Source organism: Poecile atricapillus, chromosome 3, assembly GCF_030490865.1.
Source record: "Poecile atricapillus isolate bPoeAtr1 chromosome 3, bPoeAtr1.hap1, whole genome shotgun sequence".
Lineage (NCBI taxonomy): Eukaryota > Metazoa > Chordata > Aves > Passeriformes > Paridae > Poecile > Poecile atricapillus.
The window spans coordinates 102,731,185-102,751,683 of NC_081251.1; the positions used below are offsets into that span (position 1 = coordinate 102,731,185).

The 20,499-nt window shown below is 43.5% G+C and overlaps 1 protein-coding gene across 18 annotated transcripts in view; it reads right to left on the bottom strand.

Annotated features, from left to right (window-relative positions):
* NRXN1 (neurexin 1) overlaps window positions 1–20,499 on the bottom strand; it is a 675,301-nt gene that overhangs the window by 259,005 nt on the left and 395,797 nt on the right. For 4 of the 18 annotated variants that reach the window (XM_058835047.1, XM_058835048.1, XM_058835045.1 and 1 more), the window contains exon 1: window positions 10,980–11,934. The exons of the other annotated variants lie outside the window; for them this stretch is intronic. In XM_058835047.1, coding sequence (XP_058691030.1) covers window positions 10,980–11,220 — 241 coding nt within the window. In that variant the 5' untranslated portion in view covers window positions 11,221–11,934. Of the gene's footprint in view, window positions 1–10,979; window positions 11,935–20,499 lie in introns of those variants that run through there. 18 annotated transcript variants of the gene reach the window in all.

A 20,499-nucleotide genomic window follows, 5' to 3' on the forward strand; every position in this document is an offset into this window, starting at 1 on the left:
TGAAATCCTCACCTCATTCACATTCACTCATGGAATTGAAAGAAAATACTTTCCCTACTGATGCCAACATTCAAACATCCAGAGCAATTACATGGAGAGGGAACATTTAAATGGCAAACAGTATCTGTAAAACAAAATGACACGAGGTGAAGCCACCAGTTCAAATCTCGACTCAATGCATTATGACTGCCCTTCTCACTTAATAGACATCAGATTCCATGAGCAACTGGAATTACAAAACAAGCAGAGAACAATATTTAAAGGAACTGCCCCTCTTATGGACACAAAAATGTAAGCAATGATAGGGAGTTTGGAAAGATTTGATTTGCACCAAAAGACAGGCAAAGCTCATCTGTGATGGCGTAAGAACTGAAAGTTTGGTGTTCTGTCACACACAAAATCCATATTTTAACCCTTTCCTATATCTAAAATAATTACAGTAGCTCTATAAAAATCAAACCAGATAACTGTGGAGCTACTACCTGGTGAGAGTGTGAGGGAAACACAGAAATTCTCACAAGGAATTATTGTCTGTTTATCTTAAACGAAGGTAAGCTGTCTGCTCAACTCATTTTCCTTTTCTTCTTGCCCTCTCCCATGTCTTTGCATACCCCTTTTTCGGTTTTGTTTTGGGCTTTTTTCCATAGTATGACCTACACAGCAAAGGAAGGAAGAGTGGTATTTGTTCAGTAATTAGCACACTGTTTTAATGCTCCTGGATCTTAGCACTGGCACAACACGATGGAATGAAACAGCAACAGAGAAATCGAGTCTTTAATTCCTTTTCCTATTCCAGGCTGCTGTGTGACTTATGGAGAGATACTTTTCACATTTAGGTGGGCAAAGCGATGTGTATTCCTGGGGAAAACCACGTGGCTATTCATAAACAAGCAGAAGCAAAGGCAGAGCAGAATACTCCTTAACCTGTGCTGCTCTGGTTTTGGTTTGACACGCAGCAGTGGCAAGAGCCCTGGCCAAGGAATCGCTCCCAGAGGGATGGCTGGAGCCTGGCATACGCTGAGCCAGCATGGGATCTGCTCTGAGCTGTGCCAGTGGAGAACAGGCTCTTACACACTCTGGCCATGCCCCAGACACGGCTCTTCCAGCACGGGCAAGTGCGCAAGGGATGCAGAGGGAATGTTCAGGTGGCCAATCTGGCCAGTGTGTGATTCCTTTGAGTCATTCAAGAGGAGATGAATGCAAAGCTGATTCACTGTGTCTCAGCTCCTCTCTGTGAAACAGGAATAACCATTCCAGACAAGCCTGTGCCAAGATAGGCAGCAGCGCTGGAGAGACACCGGGGCCTATGCAGGACAAGGGTTAACACATGTGCTAGCTTTCCACGAAACAGAGGGGTTTTAGCAACCTTGAACTCATTTACACTAAGTCTCATTTAGCAATAACAACTGCTCATTTTCTCCCTCTGATCTTCCTTTTTCTCCAAACTATACTTTGTCAATTAACTGACCCCTGCAGAAGACAAAAGTACCACCATACACTGTATGCGCATGTGAATTTATTCCTAGATTACATATATATATATTTTTTTTTTAGTTTTTCTTCCATTTCAGTTAATTTTATTTGGAAAAAGATAATAAGGAAGAGAGTGATTATCAAATAGCCAGCTGAGCTCAAATTAATGGCTTGAAAGAAACAAAAATTTTTTGAAAAATCCCGACTTATTTACTTGGTCCCACCACTGTTTCTATGACTAGCTTAGGATGTCTTTCTTACATCTCCAGCAGTGACCTTGTACTCAAACACTGACATTTGTCCCTATCTCAAATGCCAGCAGAACCAATATAGGATACACTGATTTCACTGAAACCAGCTTTCCAAAGTCTGCAAGCTCCCTGGCATGGAAATGTTATCCTACAAGAACAATGATCTTGAGATAAGATCTCAGGAATCTTTAGGTGAGTCTCTTGTGATTTATATCATCATCAATACCTGCCTCTATTGATATATAGAAGATATATCACATGTTTTTCCCAGATTAATTATTTACCTTTGCTGACCTCAGGCTCTTTGAAGCTAAGCTTCTGCACAATTATGTGGGAGCTGCATTTTCATTTAGATAATCATACAACTGGCAAAACCACTGCCAGCTACTACTGAAATTTAAGTGTCTGGTTTAGACATTTACAGGCCACTGTTCTTAGCAGACCAATAACTCCTCTTATCTGCACGCTTAACTGCAGTTTTGTAATGTTTTCCACAGTAAGAAAGTAAAACATCTCAAAATGAGATGTTTGTTTTTGCTGTTGTTGCTGCAAAATAATGTTGCTACTAGTCTTTCTTCACCAAGTTCTCCCTCTAAATGCCATACAGTGGATTTTACTACACTCATGTCAGACAACAGCTAAAGCTGTCAAATTGTGCTGAGTGGTGAAAAGAAGCTTCAAGAGCTAATGTGAGAAAATGCTACAAAAGTTAAAAACCATCATTACAAAATTAGTTCTGGCTTCAATCTTAGTGTATGACTGGGTTCTTATTTGAAGTCAGCACAGGCAAAATTATCATTTGGCCTATGTACCCTCATACACAACACCTTCTAGCCAGCAATTTCTAACAACACCATATTGCAAGTTTCTTAGACATAGGACTCGAAAAATAAAGTCTTCCAATTGATGAGCTATAACGGGAGCAGTCATACTCCCACAAATTCAGCAGAATTTCCAAGAAATAAAAAGTTGCTTGGAAAAACTTTCAAGCAGTAAAATAACTGCAGTCTTTACCCTCACTTTCACTTGCCCATGCAATGTTCTATTTAGCCTCACTTGAGATAACAGTTTATTTAGGAAGAGGACATTGACAGCATTTCTATTTTTTTAGAGTAATCAACAGCAGCATTTGAGAGATGCTCTGAATGCCAGGGTTGGGGTGCATGCCCCAGGCAGGATTTAAATCCACAGCAAGGCAAACTGCAAACACAAACCAGCCTGAGAAGAGGATGAGTGGAAAGATGGGGCTTGGACGAGCGCCACAGAATGTTCTGACCAACTGGGACACCAGGATTTTAGGACGCATCCATTTAGACACAGCCAAAGGGGCTAATCTCACATCTGTTGTTTTGTCACAACTTCTAAACTCCTCTCTGTGGGCACTGACTATCCAAACCCAAAATAACGGCATGATTCAATTCATGCTCATATGTTTTCCATAAATATGGCAATTCATTATATTCGCTGAAAGCTCCCTCATAATTCTTGTCATGTGAAATAAAGTGAACACATCCACAAACTGCATCAAAAATTTCAAAACTACACGTTTGCATTATTATTTGCAGTATTTTGTTCACACTTTAGGCAGCATTGTTTTAGGGAGGGGGACCAGGACAGAAGTGCTGTGTGCTTGAGACACATTGTGTCTGACAGAGGCAAAACAAATCAGGTCTTGGAGTGGAAATTTTGGGCTTGACCTCAATAAAATTAAATCAGGCTTGGGCCAGTGATTAGAAGCAGTGTCTTTCATAGCACTCAGTTCCTTCACACAGTTTCATCTCCACTGGTCAGTCAGGAGGAGCCATGCCTGTGGTAATTTGACCCCATCGCCTCTCCACCTACTTCCCAGGGCTCTAGAGCTGCTGTCACAGAGAAACACAACCAACCCCAGCGATTCAGCAATGCAAACATGGATTAAGACTGTATCTGATTCTTCTTCAAGGTAGAGAAACTTTCCCATGTTTTTTGAAAATTCTCCAAGTCTAGTCATTCTCTGTTCTTTATTTTACAAATGCAGATGAGCTGAATTAATTAAGTAAATTAGAGAAGCCCTAACTCAGTTGCAGCTATGCAGGGATAAAAGAACACACGTACTAAGCAGCCAACTTGCTTTAGAAGCTTCTTGGCATTTCTTTGTATGTACAGCTGCAGCAAAAGAGAGCTAAAGGAAGAGTTAACACTTCTAACATTTTGGAATAATTGTCCAAGGGCATCGCTTGCTAAGGCCACAGAAGGATCAGAGCAAACCTTCTGTTGCTGAGCCTCCGTCTCTCCATGTCTGAGCAGCAAGCTCCTCAGGATATAGCTAGCTATGGATCTTAAAGGAAGACTTGTCCTTGTGCTACTTACAGTTCAAATATGTAAAACAAGCAAACAAACATAAGACTATGTACATTCCTCACCCCTCCAGGTAAACCCTGCCTCAGCTCCAACCTCTTCTGGACTTCTGGGATTCAGGGTCCCAGATACCATGTACTTATTGTATATGCACGCTTTCTTTGTCAACCAAGCCCCGGAAAAAAAGCTTTTTGACTTAGGCCACCAACAGTGCATGAGCCAGTCATATCTTTAACCTGGGCTGTTTTGGTGGATTTGACCATTTCAGTGATTTTAGAAATTCAGAATTATTTTTCTACAGTGATTCAACAATCATGGGTCTGAGATGATGACTTATTCAAGCATGGCACCCTCCCTACCAACTTATCCCAGTCCTATGGAGTGACATCCAGCAGCACTATTTTTCTTCCCTCCTCCTTTCCCACTTTATTTCACTGGCTCATTTTTTCAGTCAATTAAGGAAGAAAAGAATAATTAATTCTATTGTTCTGACCAGTTGCATCTGTGGTTAATGACTATTGTCACTGAGTAGTTTTTTAACATTTTCAACTCTTAGACAAATTCTTTTTCAACTCACCACTATGGACTATTTTCTCATTATTACGGAGCAACTGTGATATGTAAGAGCATACACATGCCTGTGCACAAATGTATATAAAGTCATGAGAAGGAAGCAGGGAAGACCCTTCCAGATATCCATGTAGCTATTCAGGAGGAAAATAATACCTGCATGATGGTAAGTACATGGCCCCTCTATGTTTGTTGCTTTTAATTGTATAGAACAGTGTTTTTATTTACAATAAACTTTCTTTCATCAAATTAGACTATTCCATTCCCCTCATAATCACAGCTACATTCACAAGCCAACTTATTATCACAGCAAGATCTATCAGCTCTGCCTACACTGTATTTACAAACTAGAAAAGAAGTTGTTAGCTTAGAAAAATGCATTACAGATACTGTAATAGACACGAGGACATCAAACTTAATCACAAAGAGATAAATTAACTGAGTCTGGGAAAAGACAAGAAAGAGGTCAGCAGTGTCATCTTGATTACTCAGAAAGGTTAAGAACTACTGCAAACTTTGACCAAGGAAAGACAAAAGATAAATTTCAGTGAACTAAACTACATGATCCATTGAAATCACAATAATCAAGCCTGGTTTACCATGGTAATGACCATCTGGGTGAGGAAGGGGAGAAAATATTAGAACTACAGAACTGGTTGTGCTTAAATCACACTGGGCATAGTAGTTTTGTCTGCAGAGTTCTCCCTTGGAGTAAAATGAAGAGACAGAAGGAAATTTCCCTTAAAGCCAAGTCAACTTTTCACTATCAGAAAAAAAATCCATCTTTGAAAATTAGAAACAGTGGGAAGTGCACTGCATTGAATGCTAAATTAATTTCTTCTGATAACTCATTTCAAACAGTATTTGATTAAAAGACAATAGATATGCTTTAAATCTAAAAAACATGGTTACCACAGGCTGAGGCAAAAGTGGTGTTGCTGATAAGTGACAACAGCATTGTTATTTATTTAGCTCTTGTAAAGGACCCCAGTCAATCAATAGCTATGCATGTACCAAGGCAGTGGGACTTGTATAAAGATGCTTATCAGAAATCCATGGGCAACATTCCACTTTTGATTACAGTGCTGCAGACTGTCCCCAATCCTGCTGAAGACTGTGTGGCTCCTTGACAAGCCATACTGACAGAAATAATAATATAGAAACCCCACTTCCTAATATGCATATCCAACTGCACAGCCAATTAACCACTATGCTGACTGAAATTGCTTTGTTATTCATTCCATTCCAACTGATGTTAATACTTTGGCAGCTGATGGGGATAATAGCTGATGGAGCATATTGGAAATTTTGAAAAGGAATATAAAATTTATATCATTTAAAGACACTGAGAACACTACTATGCTTAAAACATGAAAATGTCTAAATGTTTTGTGTAAGAAGTGCTTAGAGCAGAAGAGCCAGTATGTATTGGAAAATCTGTGAATGAAAAGGAGGCATTTAAAAAGATTGTGATATACAAACAGGTTTGAAATAACATTAGAAAAGGCAATTATAAGATGAAAATGAGACTTTTTCACCTCTACCTCTAACATCACACTGAGTAACAATGCTTGAACATCTGGGAACATTTACATTTGATGTTTTAATTAAAATATAACTGTTTTTTGCAACATAAGCACATTGCAACCAAAAAATGTAATTTCATTTACCCTAATCCCTAAAACTATTTGGTGTATTATCTTTATATACCAAAGTAACAATTCCAGTATATTAAAAAAATAGTAAAAGGCCATAAAATTATTTTTACCCACACTAATAAGTTGGGGTTTTCTTACAAAAATAAAATGTTTTCTATACATCACAGGGACATCTTTCAAAGTTTTCTGGCTCATATATTTCACAATGGTGGTATAAATTATTTCACTGCCATGCTGCAATTCTAGTCCTGCAGTTCTTATTTGGTGAAAAACCCCTGTGGAATTCAACAGGCACCTTCCCTGAACAAGAGCTGCCTGACCAGGCTGCTTTGTACTCCAGGAAGAGTGAGCTGGTGACTCTGCTCTCCAAATGGACTTCATTTGGGTGAATCCAGTGCACATGAGCTCTGCCAACAGTGGTGAAGCAGAGCCTGGAGGAAGTTGGCCTAGCTGAGGAGTGGGAGATCGATATGTGTGTCCCTGCTGCCACGTCATGCTCTGGATGGAAAACACTGGAGGAGTGGATGTGCTGTGGTAACACACCATCCTCAGCTCACAGCTCCAAAACGTGCCAACTTCTATTCCTCAAAACTCTCATTTTCCACAGACTCCTTCTTCCTGCTCAGGAACTTGGCTGCTGAAGCTCAGCCTCCTAGATTCCTCTACTGTTCCACCACAAAGGTCCCCAGCACCAACCCAAACTGCCCCTTTCTCAAGATCTGCTCCCAGAACCTCATTCTGTGTACACCAGACTGTCTCTATTCCTCCTAAACCACTGGTCCTAAGCCTCATTGAGCCTAAACTCTTCTGGCACTGAGTTAACTCGGGCCCTTAAGTGCACAACCCCTGCTACACACAGAACTCAGCTCCTTCTCTTCTGCCCGTGAACGTGTGGGCCCTACTCCCTCTCCATCTTTGCCTTTTCTTTCCAAGCACATGCACATACCAACTTGCAGATCTTGTTATTCACCTCCTGGCTCCTATTCCACAAATTTAAAAAAAAAAACAAAAACAAAACATAATCAGTTTGTTCTTAGCCTCCACAAGATCCTGAGAGCACAGAAACAAGAAGTAATCGGAAGTGGACACCCTGTACTTGTCATTTGGTAACTGAATTGGGGAGCCATAAAGGAGTAGACAGTAAAGAAGTGTTTGCAGGAAAGCAAGAGTGAATGAGGATGATGACAGCCATCCATATGGCTACACTTTTAACATATTCAACATGCAATTTTCCCTTCACACATGATCTATCTTGTCCCTGGATTCTTAAAGAAACAGGCTTGCTTCATTTAAAGTTACCAAAAATGTCTCCTTTCTCCTCTTAAGGAAGTTTCAACCTCATGGCTTTGCCATGGACAATCCCTGCTTTTGTAATTTAGAGTTCTAATAAAAACTGTTCTAACTAATAAAAAAACACAAAAAAAACCCCAAAAAACCCAGACTTCATGGTAGATACAGCTATAACAAAAGCAATAGCCACCTTCTTAAATGGATCAAAGACATAAATCATCAAATAAACCACTACATGCTACAAGAGACCACTAGTGAGGGTTGAGCAGTATATGATTTATATTTATGAGTCTTAGTCTTTCTTTTACTTCTCACTCAGTACTTCTCTTTACATTGTTAATGTCACGATCCACAGAATTATTTTCTTATTGCTTCCTGTGGTTTAACTTTCAAGTCTTTCATCCCTCTTTTACCTGAATTTAATGAGAGTCAGAAAGCAAAACTGAAAAATCATTAGGTGAGGCTTGAAAGATGCTTAATTTTGACTTCTAGTGTATTAAAAGACTGTGTGCTGAACTAATTTTTGTCTACTATGGTGAGCTAATTGCTTGGTTGGGATTCTGTTTATGTCTCTGTGAGGCACAATACTGTCCACTAAAACCACATGAGATCACACTACTAAGCAAAACCCCAGCAAAATTACCTGATGAGAATGTTAGCAGCAAGACTGTGGTTTGGTTTTTTTAAAGAAATGGAAGAAATCCAACCATGCAGGGCTTTTGGCTTTGCTTATACTACTTGCTGAAATTGTGTTGGCTCAAGGAAAACTGAAAGATTAGAAAAATTAAACCCAAGAGGGTGGGGGTGTCAGGGCTAGCCAGTGCCAGGGGTAAAGGTGTGGATGTCTGAGGACTGTGGTGACGTTTATTCAGTGCCTGAACAAAGTGATCATTTCTCCTTCCTTTCACACTTCTAATTCACCGTATTAGAGAGCAATGCTTCCATTTGGGATCGACTAATTGACCTGCCCTAAAAGCTCTTTTCTACTTTTAGCAGGTATGATGCTACAAAAAGCTGACAAAGTAACAAAAAAAAGCTGCTATGAAGTCACCATAAAAACTGCAATTTTGTATGTACAATCGTATATGACTAGAACAAAATACCTGCAAAACTTAATGGAGCTAAGGTTGAAGGATACAAGCCTGAGAAGCAAATTCTCACCTGGCTAAGACGGCAGGGGCTAGGGACCCTGGAGAAGAGCAGGCAAGGAACAAGCACACACACACACATTCCCTTCTCCCTCACCCAGTTCCCTCTGATGGATGCTGAGAGATGCAGTGTTGGGCTCCACAGGAACTGTGTCCAACACTGCTCAGCCTGAGACAGAAATGCTTCTGTCAGGCTTACAGAAGTAAATGGGAACACCTCTCTGAAGAATTAATAATGAAAAGAATTAAATGTTTTAAAATGCTGCCAGATAGCAGAATTTCTCACAGAGGAAAGTAAAGACACTTAGAGTTATCAAGTAAACATTCTGAAATGCCACCTTACGGCAGAGAACATCCCTCTTTTCATAAAATCAGCCACTTAACTTCTGGAGAGGCTCCTGGGCTTCCCTATGAAGTCTTTAAGTAGCAGCTCCACATCTTCATATTTCATTTTCTTTAACAAGACTTATTTCTTCTGAGAAACCTGCCTTTTTACACATCACCCTTTGACTGGGTCCAAGTTAATGTTTTCAAAAACTGACAAAAGGTGTGACTTTAAAATGCTTTCTAAGGAATCATAGCTGGTACCTCTACAATCATGTTTCATTTCCCCTCATCCTTTTAGCCCTCCCTCAAATGAATGGCAAGCCCCTAAATGATATCCCCTTACGGGCAGAAATTCAGAGGATATTAGGCATATACATATATATGCACACACATACATCTTCAGTTCTCCCCTGTAGCACATACATTACAGAACATGCAGCATTCTCAATCTTGCACTGCCTCAAGTGCACTACAGGGAAGAGTGGTGGCCTGAATTTCTCAATTGTTTTGTTTTCAATTAGACCAGTCATACAAGTTTTTTAAAAATAACAAAATGCTTAAGAAGAGGCATTACTGTGCACTTCATCTTTTCTAGCAGTTATGTATCAAATGGTATTTAGCACACAGTGGGAATTTTCACGTAAATGATGCTCCCGTTTCCACCAATACCAGCATTGTTAATCACTGGAAAAAATCCAATAATTCCTAACTACCTCGTGCTTGTAACTAGGTCATCTTGCACAGAGAAGTAAAGGTTAAGTACAAGATCTGGTTTTCACTTTGCAAAGCCTGTAAATGACATCGCATGGTCGTGCAAATGAAGCAAGGCAAGACGAGAAAATGAAGAAGAATGAAGCTGTATAATCTAATCAGAAACCAACAAGGGGGTTTCTTTATCTTCTCTTCCTCCCTCGGAGACAAAGGGAGGCTTTAAATCCTCAAAACGCAGCCTGGTGTTTCGCTTTCTTTGGCAGCTTTTGGTACAACCAAACGTATGTATGCACACCTATTCTGCATGTATTGATGTGCAGTTGCTCGCAAGTCTGCGTGCAAAAAGAAAGAGAACTGCACGGGGCTCTCCAAAAGGCACTGAAGCAGCTTCCTGTCACTTCAGAAACTAACTACCGGAGCACTGTCGTTCTTAAGCAAAATGTATTTGCACCTGGAAAGAATTTAATCTCCGTCCCTTTGCTGCCCGCTACAGCGGGCATCGCCTCCCTCCCTCAGTGTCTCAGCGCTTACCGCTCCCCCGATCCCCAGCATAATGAGCTGACCTTTGCTTTAGTTCATCGACTTTCGACCGAGGTAATGAACTGGAAGCAGCACGATCATCACCAGCGGTTTAAGCGGCGCACCGGCTCCCTCCCCTCCCCTCGCTCCGCGCCGGGGTCCCCGGGCGCCCTGCCCTGCCCGCGCCGTGGGGGCGGCTTGCCCTGAGCGTGTGTCCCCGCACCGGGGCACGGAGGGGAGGAACGAGGCGGGGCGCTCCCAGCCGGGGGCCGCAGCTCCGGGCTGGCCTTTCCTGGCGGCTCCCTCCCTCTGCGGCGGGGCAGGGAGCGGCGGGGTGCGGGAGAGCCTCCGCTCCGGCTCCTGCCCCGCTCCCGCGGACCCCGCAGCGACCCCGCGGGGCGCACGGCACGGCCACGCCGCCGGCCCCGGGGGATGCCCCGCCAGCATCTCCCGCCCAGCCGGGACCGGCCGAGCCCCCCGCCCCACCCGGAGCGGCGGGACGGGCCCAGACCCCGCCCGACGGGGCTCCCGGCGGGCCCGGCCCCGCAGCCCAGCCCTTCCCTCTCCGCCGTGCTCCTCGTCCTCCCCCCGAGCGCCGCCGCAGCCCCGGCCCGCGGGGTCCCGCAGCCCGCGGCTGACCTCTGCGGGGCGGCGCGCCCCCGACCGCGCAGGGACCGAGCGGCACCCGAACCCACCGTGTCCGCCTCGCAAGGAAGCCGGTGACCTGTAGATAGCGATAGGCACTGAATGATGTTTGCTGCTGCCGTGGAAATGGTGAATGTGGTGAGCGCCCAAACTGGAGGCGCCCCACGCCACCCCAAGGAGGCCGCTGAGAGTGAGCGGGACTATCCAGAGCAGGGCCAAGCGGCCGCCGGCGCTGCTGCTGCCGCTGCTGGCGGGTCCCGGCTCCGGGCTGCCCCTAAGGAGTCCCCCCATCCTCCGGTGCGCGGCGAGCCGGCCCGCGGCGTCCTCGGGAGGAGCAGCAGCCACAGCAACGGAGGCAAACTTTGGGCAGAGGCGCTCGCACACTCGCACACGGCGCTGGCTGCAGCTCACGGCACCAGGCGAGCCATCTCTTCCCTTTGGGAAAGCCTATGAGGATCCTTTTCTCCAGGTCTTCTTCTACCCAAAACAATCCGAGACATAGTCAGAGAATCCAGGCAATTCAGAGCCTTCGCAAAGAGGTGGAAGTGGGGAAAAGCCCCGCGCCCAAACAATCGTTAGTTTCAGCTTTCCCGGGGCTGGTGCTCATTAACAATACTCCACAGTTGCAAGGGCTACGAGAATGCCAAGCATTCCCCCATCCTCAGTAATCCACAGTGTAGCCAATCATGCCACATTTCTGCTAAGAAAGAGAAAAGGGGATGCCACTCCATCAGCCAGCGCTGGGAAAGCAGAGGAAAATCAAACTGCTGCTCTTCCCTCCATTCATCTCCAAACTGGTGAGCCCTCACCGAGCGAGCTCTCTCCCGGCGCGCACACACACTCACACTCGCGAACACACACTCGCACACTCGCACACGCCGCCAGACAATAATCAGGCTGCTCCGGCAATCTCAGTGGTCTGGCTATTGACAGTAATACCCGAGGATGTTTTCAGGGAGAATAGTGCACCCTTATGAAAGAAGCTGGGAGGGAAAAAAAAAAAAAAATAATAAAAATAAGCATGCTTGCGAGGAGCAGGGCTATGCAAATCTGCAGTCTCCGAACAGCAAATCGCTGAGGCTTGGATGCAATGCAGAGGACGAGCCTATGTTAAAGAGGGAGGCTGAGTTCAGCTCCCACACAGTCGCGCTGCCTCTCCTCAGCCTTTCGGGAGCCGCGCACTGCCAGAACGCGGCTCGGGCGGTGTGGAGGGGACACACACACACACACACACACACACACACACACACACACACACACACACACACGCTCACTCACACTCACACACACTCTCCCACGCCTCTCCTCCCCACCCGCGCCGCGAAGTCAGCAGCACGGCAGGAGCACTTCCCCTCCTACGATAGTTCAGAGGTACCAGTGTCTTGAAAACCCACTTTCATCTGGAAAAGAACGATTTTGGGGTCTTTTAATTGGCCTAAACTTCGCCCATCAGATGTTTCCCTCCGTCTATTGGGGCACCGGCTGTGATTATCCGGTAATTACACACACGGCGCCGAACAAAGAGTTACCGGGATTTTCTCCGGCACCACTCAACTACCGCACCTCGGCCGCAAACTGGGCTGAAAAAAATCCTTTCTGGGCTGAGCCTCCCCGTTCCTCCGCAGCTGCAGGGCGGCGCCGGCAGCTCCCGCATCGCCACCCGGCTGCGGGGCCCCGCCGCGGCTCTCGCCCCACGCCTACCCCCAAAACAGGGCGGGGGGCTACCCTACAGCACCACCACGCCCGCACAGACACACACACACACAGCCCGGGGTGCCATGGGAGCCGATGTCACGTTTAAAAGCCAAGGCTCTGTGTTCTAAGGGCCATGCTGTCGCCCCGCGGCCGGTCCTGCGCCCCCCGGAGCCGGGCGCGGAGGCGCAGCCCCTGCAGTACCGCACCTGGGCACAGCAGGGTGTGCGAGCCGCACACTCCCGGCCCTCCTCTCCCTCCTCTCCCTCCCCCGCTCCCAGCCTGCCGTAGATCTTGTGCCATGCCTTCAGCAGCATGAGATCATGGGTGCGGGGTGCGGATGCGTGAAAGCGAGAGGGCGAGCGGTGGGCGTGAGAATGTTTCTTTTTTATATATACATTTCGCGTTAATTTAAACGCAAACCGCTGCAATTCGCCGAGGCGCTAATTCCCGCGGGTGCGAAGGGAAGTCACAACCTTTGCTCAGCTGCGTAGGCTGAGGAACGAGAAAGGCGTTTCGCCCCGGCTCCGCTCAGCCCAGGGCGGATCGCTCCCCCCGGCGAGGGTCGTGCCGGGGGCCGCTCACAGCGACCAAAGGGCCCCGAATCCCCGGAGCAGCGGCGAGAAAGCGGCAGCTCCTACCCTGCCCCGGGGGCGGTGCTGGTCATACCCCTGCCCACCTGGACGCGGCGCATCGCAGCCTCGCCACACACGCAAAGTTTTGCCGAGACGCCGAGGTAAATGATAACAAAACCGCAAGAGGAAAGCAGCACCGCCCGAGCGCTTTCTGCGCTCCCTGGAAGGGCAGACGCGCCCCGGAGGAAGCCCGCAGCCGCCCTGGCCCGGGGAGCGGCTCTGAGAGGCGGAGACCACCCTGTAACACCCCGGCTCGCCAGAGGAAAAGGAGGCTTAGGAGGAACTCAGTGACTTTTCCAGCCTGCCTCCAAAAGCCTCTGTGTGAAAGAAGAAACACCGGTTTTACAAACTATCAGCTTTCAACTGTCATGCACTGTCACCTCCTAAAAAAAAAAAAAATAAAAGACAATAAATTCTCAAAGTTTCGGAGTTAGGGAAAGAAGGAAAAAAAGGTATGAAACCTTAAAGAAATGTCAGCCTAGATTCGACTGCTCTCATAAAATTAAATCTCCTGATATATGTTTCCTGTTCATGCAAGTAATGTGTGTTAGAAATTTCATCCATAAATACCACTAGGTTTTCTATCAATCTGACTCAGGAAACAAAATATTTCAGTCACTGGAACCAGATTTTCATTAAACTGTTCACATGTTGCTGCCGTTTTAGAAACAGGCAGTAGTTAACTTGACTGTTCTTAATGATTCTAGACATCCTACAGACGAGGAACTTAAAATTGTTATCACTCCTCTGAAATAGGAAGCCGGCATTGCCAACCGTGTAACGATACAGTTGGCAACGCAGTTGTACGGATAAAATTTCAGTTGCCAAGTCCTGTCTAGACTGACTTTGCTGGGCTGTGCTGTTTTAAAGCCTCCATCAGAAGCTGCACTGTGCTAGCTTACAGCGGGAGTTTCCCTGCTGGAGCCCAGGAATGCACGGCTCCATCCCCACTGGGGCATTCCCCATCGGGTGTAACCTTGCCGAGAGAGGCTTTCTACAGATTCCTTCCAGCCCCAGCACAGTTTGTTCAACTTTGGTTGAAAATCCACTTTGGTGGATTCAGAAGGACTTTGTGGAAGCTCTCTGTGTTGGATATCTTCATAGTTTGAGTACCTTAATCTAAATTCTTGCTCCATCTGCCATCTACTGTGCCAGGGAGGCCTAAAGTGCTTAAAAAACAAGGACAAATGAATAAAATGTTTAGGTACTTCCAAGGTACTTCATTTAATATTTCACTGAAGATAAAAGGGGGTTTTAAGCGGTCTACTTTATTAAATATGTACTATTTATGCAGAACACATACACAATTCCTGCTAAAGTTTCCAGTTTCAATCTGTGCCTGGAGACTACTTAGTGAAGTTTGTTTTTTTTATCAGATAGATTATAATGGGTCATTTTTAGGTGCTACATTATGATATTAAACACTACTTAGGGACCGTTAAATTAATGAATTGTTTCGCTGCCGTGCATCCAAACCAAGGGTTAAGTACACAAAGGTCAAATCTTCACAAAACTATTTAGGCATCTAACTCTTAAGTGCCCGATTAAAGTGTGAATGGGGTGACTGCTCTCTAAGTAGGCATCTCTTTCTGGATCTGGTAATGTGATCAGCACCTTGGGTGTAGCAACTCTAATTTTAACAACATTTGACATTTTTCTGGCTCTGCACTGTGAACCACAAATGAGAGGACTATCCAAGTTTCATGGGGGAGAAAGGTGATCTAACGCAGTGCAAGGGTGAGAAATGGGAGAGAATTAATTTGCAGGAAATATTAAAAGATTGAAAATGAAAAGAATATCAGGAAGGTGAAGAAGGAAGTGTATATGAAAGCAAGATGGAGACAGGAAGGCACAAGAGGCACATTCCAGTAAAATCCTCTCTAGCTCATGTTTTTTGGTGTTTTCAGCAAGCTAATAAAACTTCTTTCTGATTTGAAGCAAGTCCTGGTAGTCAGACACACTTTTTGTGTGTTTTGATTTAAAGAAGGTGAGTGTTGGTCTCTTTCCTCAAGTAACAAGTGATAGAATGAGAAAAAATGGCCTCAGGTCATGATAGGGAAAGTTTAGATTGAATATCTGGAAAAATTTCTACAAGTGTTGTCAAGCACTGGAACAGGCTGCCCAAGGGGAACAGGCTGCCCAGGGAAGTGGTGAATTAATCATTCCTGGAAGTGTTTAAAGACCTGTAGAGATTCAGATTAGATAATGGGAAGAATTTCTTTACTGTGAGGGTGGTGAGGCACTGGAACAGCTTGCCCAGAGAAGTGGATTCCCCATTCCTGGAAGTGTTCAAGGCTGGATGGAACTCTGAGAAACCTGGTCTAGAGGAAGGTATCTCTGTCCATGGCAGGGGGATTGGAACAAGGTCTTTTTTAAGGTCCCTTTCAACCCAAACCATTCCACATTCAATGTGGCGCTTAGGGAGATGATTCAGTGGCCTTGACTGTGCTAGGTTAATGGTGATCTTAGAGGTCTCTTCCAACCTAAATGGTCCCATGATCCTGTGATTCTATTTAAAAAGTTTAATTGGGCATTTTGGCAGTTGGAGTCGGGCTTTTTAATGACAAGTAAGTTAAAAGATTCTGCAAGTAAAGCTTATGAAAAACAAAGGTAAGCAGCATTTCTTATTTAAAATGCTTGCCTTTTTTACCCCCTGCTGACATAAGAGTGTGAATTTTTGTTAGCTGAGGACTAATTGAAGTTGAAATAACCTGGTTTTAATCCCCAAGGACATAGAATTGTACTTCCAACACAATCAATGTGCCGGCATTAGTCTGTGAAGGTTCACTCAAAGAATGAAGAAGTGGTACAAAAGAAGGCAATAAACAACAGTTTGTGTAAAGAAATAAATGTTCCACTGCAGGCCTAGTAAATAAAATATGAAAATGAACTCTAGTTCTCACAAGATAGTTTTTAGTATCTCAAGAAATTAGCTCAGTGAAGTTAGTTCTATTTAACACTTTCCCTGTGCAAGTCACACTGGTAGTAAATGTGACTTTTAATCAAGGTATTTCCACCAAATGAACTCTGTTAATACTAGTGGGCTCCCTTTTTTTTTGAGCAAGAATATTCTTATTGTGAGAACACATCTTTCCCTGATTTGTTCTAGTGTCATTATGCTATAAACACCAAATGCTCCTAAAAGAAATTTCTACAAAGAAAAGAAAAAAAGTACTCCTGTGAGTATAGCTTACATTACTTCCTCAGATAAAATTAGATACTTCTTGCTGGTATGACCATATCTGTCTGCAACAGTACAAATAGAACAGCTAAGATGGACAACTTCAGCAACACCAGCAGAACTGGAGTGCAGACCATGCCTTAGGCCACAGAAGTTGTCAGTTAAATTCAGGGCTCCTTTTGGTTAAGTGCCACCTTATGCAACCAGGCTCCTCTGGCCACCTCCAGTTAATCCTGCACTTAGTGTTGTAACATCTGCTCTTAAAGTCCTGAGGCTCAACTGCTGTTCAGCAAAACAATAAAAACAAACAAACAAACAAAAAACCCAACCCGAAACACTTCCACAAATCTGTGTTTGTGTTACAGGAATACTATGTAATTAACTATGGAGAGCTTTAACACACTAGCAATGTTTCATGTTCCAGGCTTTCCCTGCTGCTAGGCTTGGACAATCCCTTAATTTGAAAACACATGGACATTCTGTGATTACAATTGAACAGACCAGAATTTATGTTTATCCAGCATACACAAAGAGACTTAGAGAAGAAAAGAGTCAAGATAATGTTTCTTCTTTCCACTACAAACACTGCTGATTTTAATGACTTATACACTGTGTCTCCCAATACTTTTACTGATGTCTGGTAACAGTGGAGGTGGTAACTTTCCTCTTTTAAACAGCAGAGAATGTTCCTTTCAAAAGCCAGTTAATTGCAAGATGCTGAACCAAGGCCTGACATTCAAGTCCAGTTTGTGTCCCAAGCATCCATAACCTAGGGCAGAAACTGTTTACCTTATGCCAATAAACTTTGAGCTACTTGAAGACTTACAAGGTAAAAAATATGATCCTAAGGGAATTAATGGAGTATTTGTATTGCCATAAAATGCACAGAAATTCAAAATTTTGGTAGCCATGTGAGAAAGTGGAGCTTACAAAGGAAAGGAAGGATGCTTTCTCTGTAATGTTTCTCTCTCTATGCATAGTTCAAAACAAATCCTGGTACAGTTAATAAGTCTTTCTGTCTATCCAGACAGGCTTAAATCTTCATAATAAATGTTTCTTGACTGTGTGTGTATAAAGTAATCTCTTTCTCTCTATTCCTTTCTGTCAAAATCAAGCTGATTTTCATTCTGTTTCATTTCACTGAAGACATGCACATAAGCCAGATCTTTTCAATTTAGAACAGAAGGGGCTTGTGGAAGACATTTTGCACTGGGGAATTTTGACTTTGAGAAGAAGGTCCCTCTTTGTCTGAAATAGCCCTGGTTGCTCTATAAGTCATTGTGGCACTTTGCCAAGGTTGTCCACCCTTACTTGAATCAGCCCTGGTTTGAGCTGGCTTGAGGAGGATGGCTCAGAATCCACTGCGGGGTGGCTTTTACTGGTACTGGCTCCCAGTGCTGTGATGCCACTTAATATCATATTTTCTTTTTTTCTTTTCTTTTTTTTTTTTTTTTTTAGTTTCACCTGGTAAAAAGATTCCTAACACTTTGTGTAGCTTCCCCCTTTGACATCAATCTAAAGGCACAGGAAATAAGGCCAAGTCCACCTGTAGGTACATAGAGGCATTTAAGAGATTTGTGGTTCTGTAGCAAATGGTCTCTAGCCATGCTCTCTCTGGGCTATCACATGAGTGGTTAATTCCATGGGCAATTAGGCTGCTGGTGCACAACCTGCAAAAGTCTCTCTGACTTCTCCCAGTGCTGCTGCATTGCCACAGAAAGAGAGAACCCTGGTACAGCTTGAATGCTTCTGATTTGAACTCCTCAGCAAATACTCCAGCTAGAGACAGAAAGCAAGCCACCACAAAACCAGCTTATAAATTAGTCATCCAGAAGCTTGATGACAAATGCCAATAACAGAACCCAGTATTCTGCTCTTTTGTATCCAGTACAAGCATACTAAGCATATACAAAACCTATTCCTTGGTAAAGGCCCCCAGAAATGGAAAAAGTGTGTGTATTACAGAGTTTGCAGCACTTGATATTGTTTGCCATGCACAGTAACTGAGATGTTAAATGCCACATCAAGGAAAGCTCACAATAGGCTCAGTGCAACAGCCACAAAATGGGGAAATTGAGTTTAAAGACCTTGCAAGGCAAAGTTGATTGCTTTTTTTTTTTTTTTTTTTGAAGGCCACTGGTAGCCAAGAGAGCCTTAAATGGGGTTTGTGGAGCACCTAAAGTCAGGACTGCATTTCTAAGCAGGGTTTCCTGACAGGATTTCTAAGATATCACTCATTGTGACTCATGAACATTAAACAATACCCCTCACTTTTCTGTCCTGGGTCAAGAAGAGGATGGACAGTGAAGTTTCACCTCCTGCCTTCCTTGAACACAGTCCTACTTCAGTCTTGGCAAAGAAAGGGATAAGATGCAGCCATCTACTCTTTGTCCAGTGCAATACATTGCTTTAGACTCCAGACAGCAGTAGTGTTACAAGTCAGCTTTAGAAGGAACTGAATTTCAAAAGCAGAGTTGCAAGAAAACATTAACTTTTGGCAGTCATAACTTGAAAATGTCCAAATACTTATTTAGCTTTAAGCTTCTTTCTTTCTTCTTTTTCTTTCCCCCAGAAAAAGTGTCACCGTTGTGCAGAACACATTTGTAACGCCAAGCAAATTTCCTATAGCTGAGTTATGAACCTCTGAACATACAGGTTTAAAATGAAAATGCTGACATAATCTTAAATGTAGTGGCACAAATACTGCCAACTACAATAATCCTTGTAATCTAATATATTAGCCCTAGGGGGATGGAGACTGAATTGCTGGTCTCAGACAGCCTTTCTGAGGCTCAATTCAAATTGCACAATTATTCCACATCCTTCAAGTTCTTTAAAATACATTTCAGATGCAGTATTGTACATTCCAAAATATTTGTTCTTCAGAGATTGATTTGCCTTATTTTTCTACTTTAAAGAGATATATGACCTCGGAGGTATGTGAAAAATCATTAATCAAGTTTAGACTGTGTAACACTATTTTGTGTGTGAAAGACTTACTTTTTTTTCTAGATTCCCTCAGTTGTGTTGCCAAGGTGATTCCCCCAGAGAGCCATGTGTTTATCTTGACAGGTGTTAGCGAGATCTGGGGAATCTCAGTGGAATTGTTACTGGTTGCTTTGAGGTACAGTAGAAAACATTAAGTCTGCAAACTAATGAACTTACCTTATTGCATTCTAAATAAAATAAACCGCAGAGTAAGTTGGATTAATCTACTAATGCCTTTCTAATGAAGCTTTTATTTGGCATATGGTGTGGTCTTGCTACTTTCCTCATATAGCTAGCACAAGCTAAAACTCCAAATGAAACGTACGTGTACCTCTTCTGTGGGCTACCAGACTCAAAAACTTGCCATCAGAACTATATTCAGACTGCCATTTTACTGGCATAACCTCTGATTATTGTTTGCAAGACTAAATGGATTAAAAAAACCAAGAAAACAATCAGATTAAAAAAGAAAACAAGAGACACCAGTGATAGGAAAAGAGGAAACACAACTTCTACTGCTGTTCCCAGGGAAAATTTAAAACCACTGCTGGTAACTTACAATTACTCTAAATTTCCATCTGTGACCTGTCCCAACAATGTAAGAGAATTCTTGATTAAGTACTGTAACTTCCAAAGCTAAATAACCATTCTTTAGTTAGCGTCCATTTGTATTTTCCAGCACCCAGGTGTAACACTCTATATTTTTACAGTGCATATTAGAAGCAATAAAACAATAGGTGCTTTTAACAAAAAAGAATGAGTCTTAAGCAAGGTGAAACAAAGTACCATCATTTTCAGCCAGCTATGCCTTTTGCTTCTAATTGCCATTTTCTTTCTCTCTGTATATGTACAAGATCAGGACACAAGAAAAACACATTCCTTAGCAACATTCATTTTCTGGGAGCATGCTGCTGAATTTAGGTATTAAACCATAACGGCATCTCAAAGAATAGCAATAGCTCATATACTTCAGCTTTGATATACTGCTTCAAACCCTTAATCTCCTCTTTTCAGATTTCCACATAAAGTTTGACTCTGCTTCCATATTTGCAAATTCCCATTCGAGACAAAAAC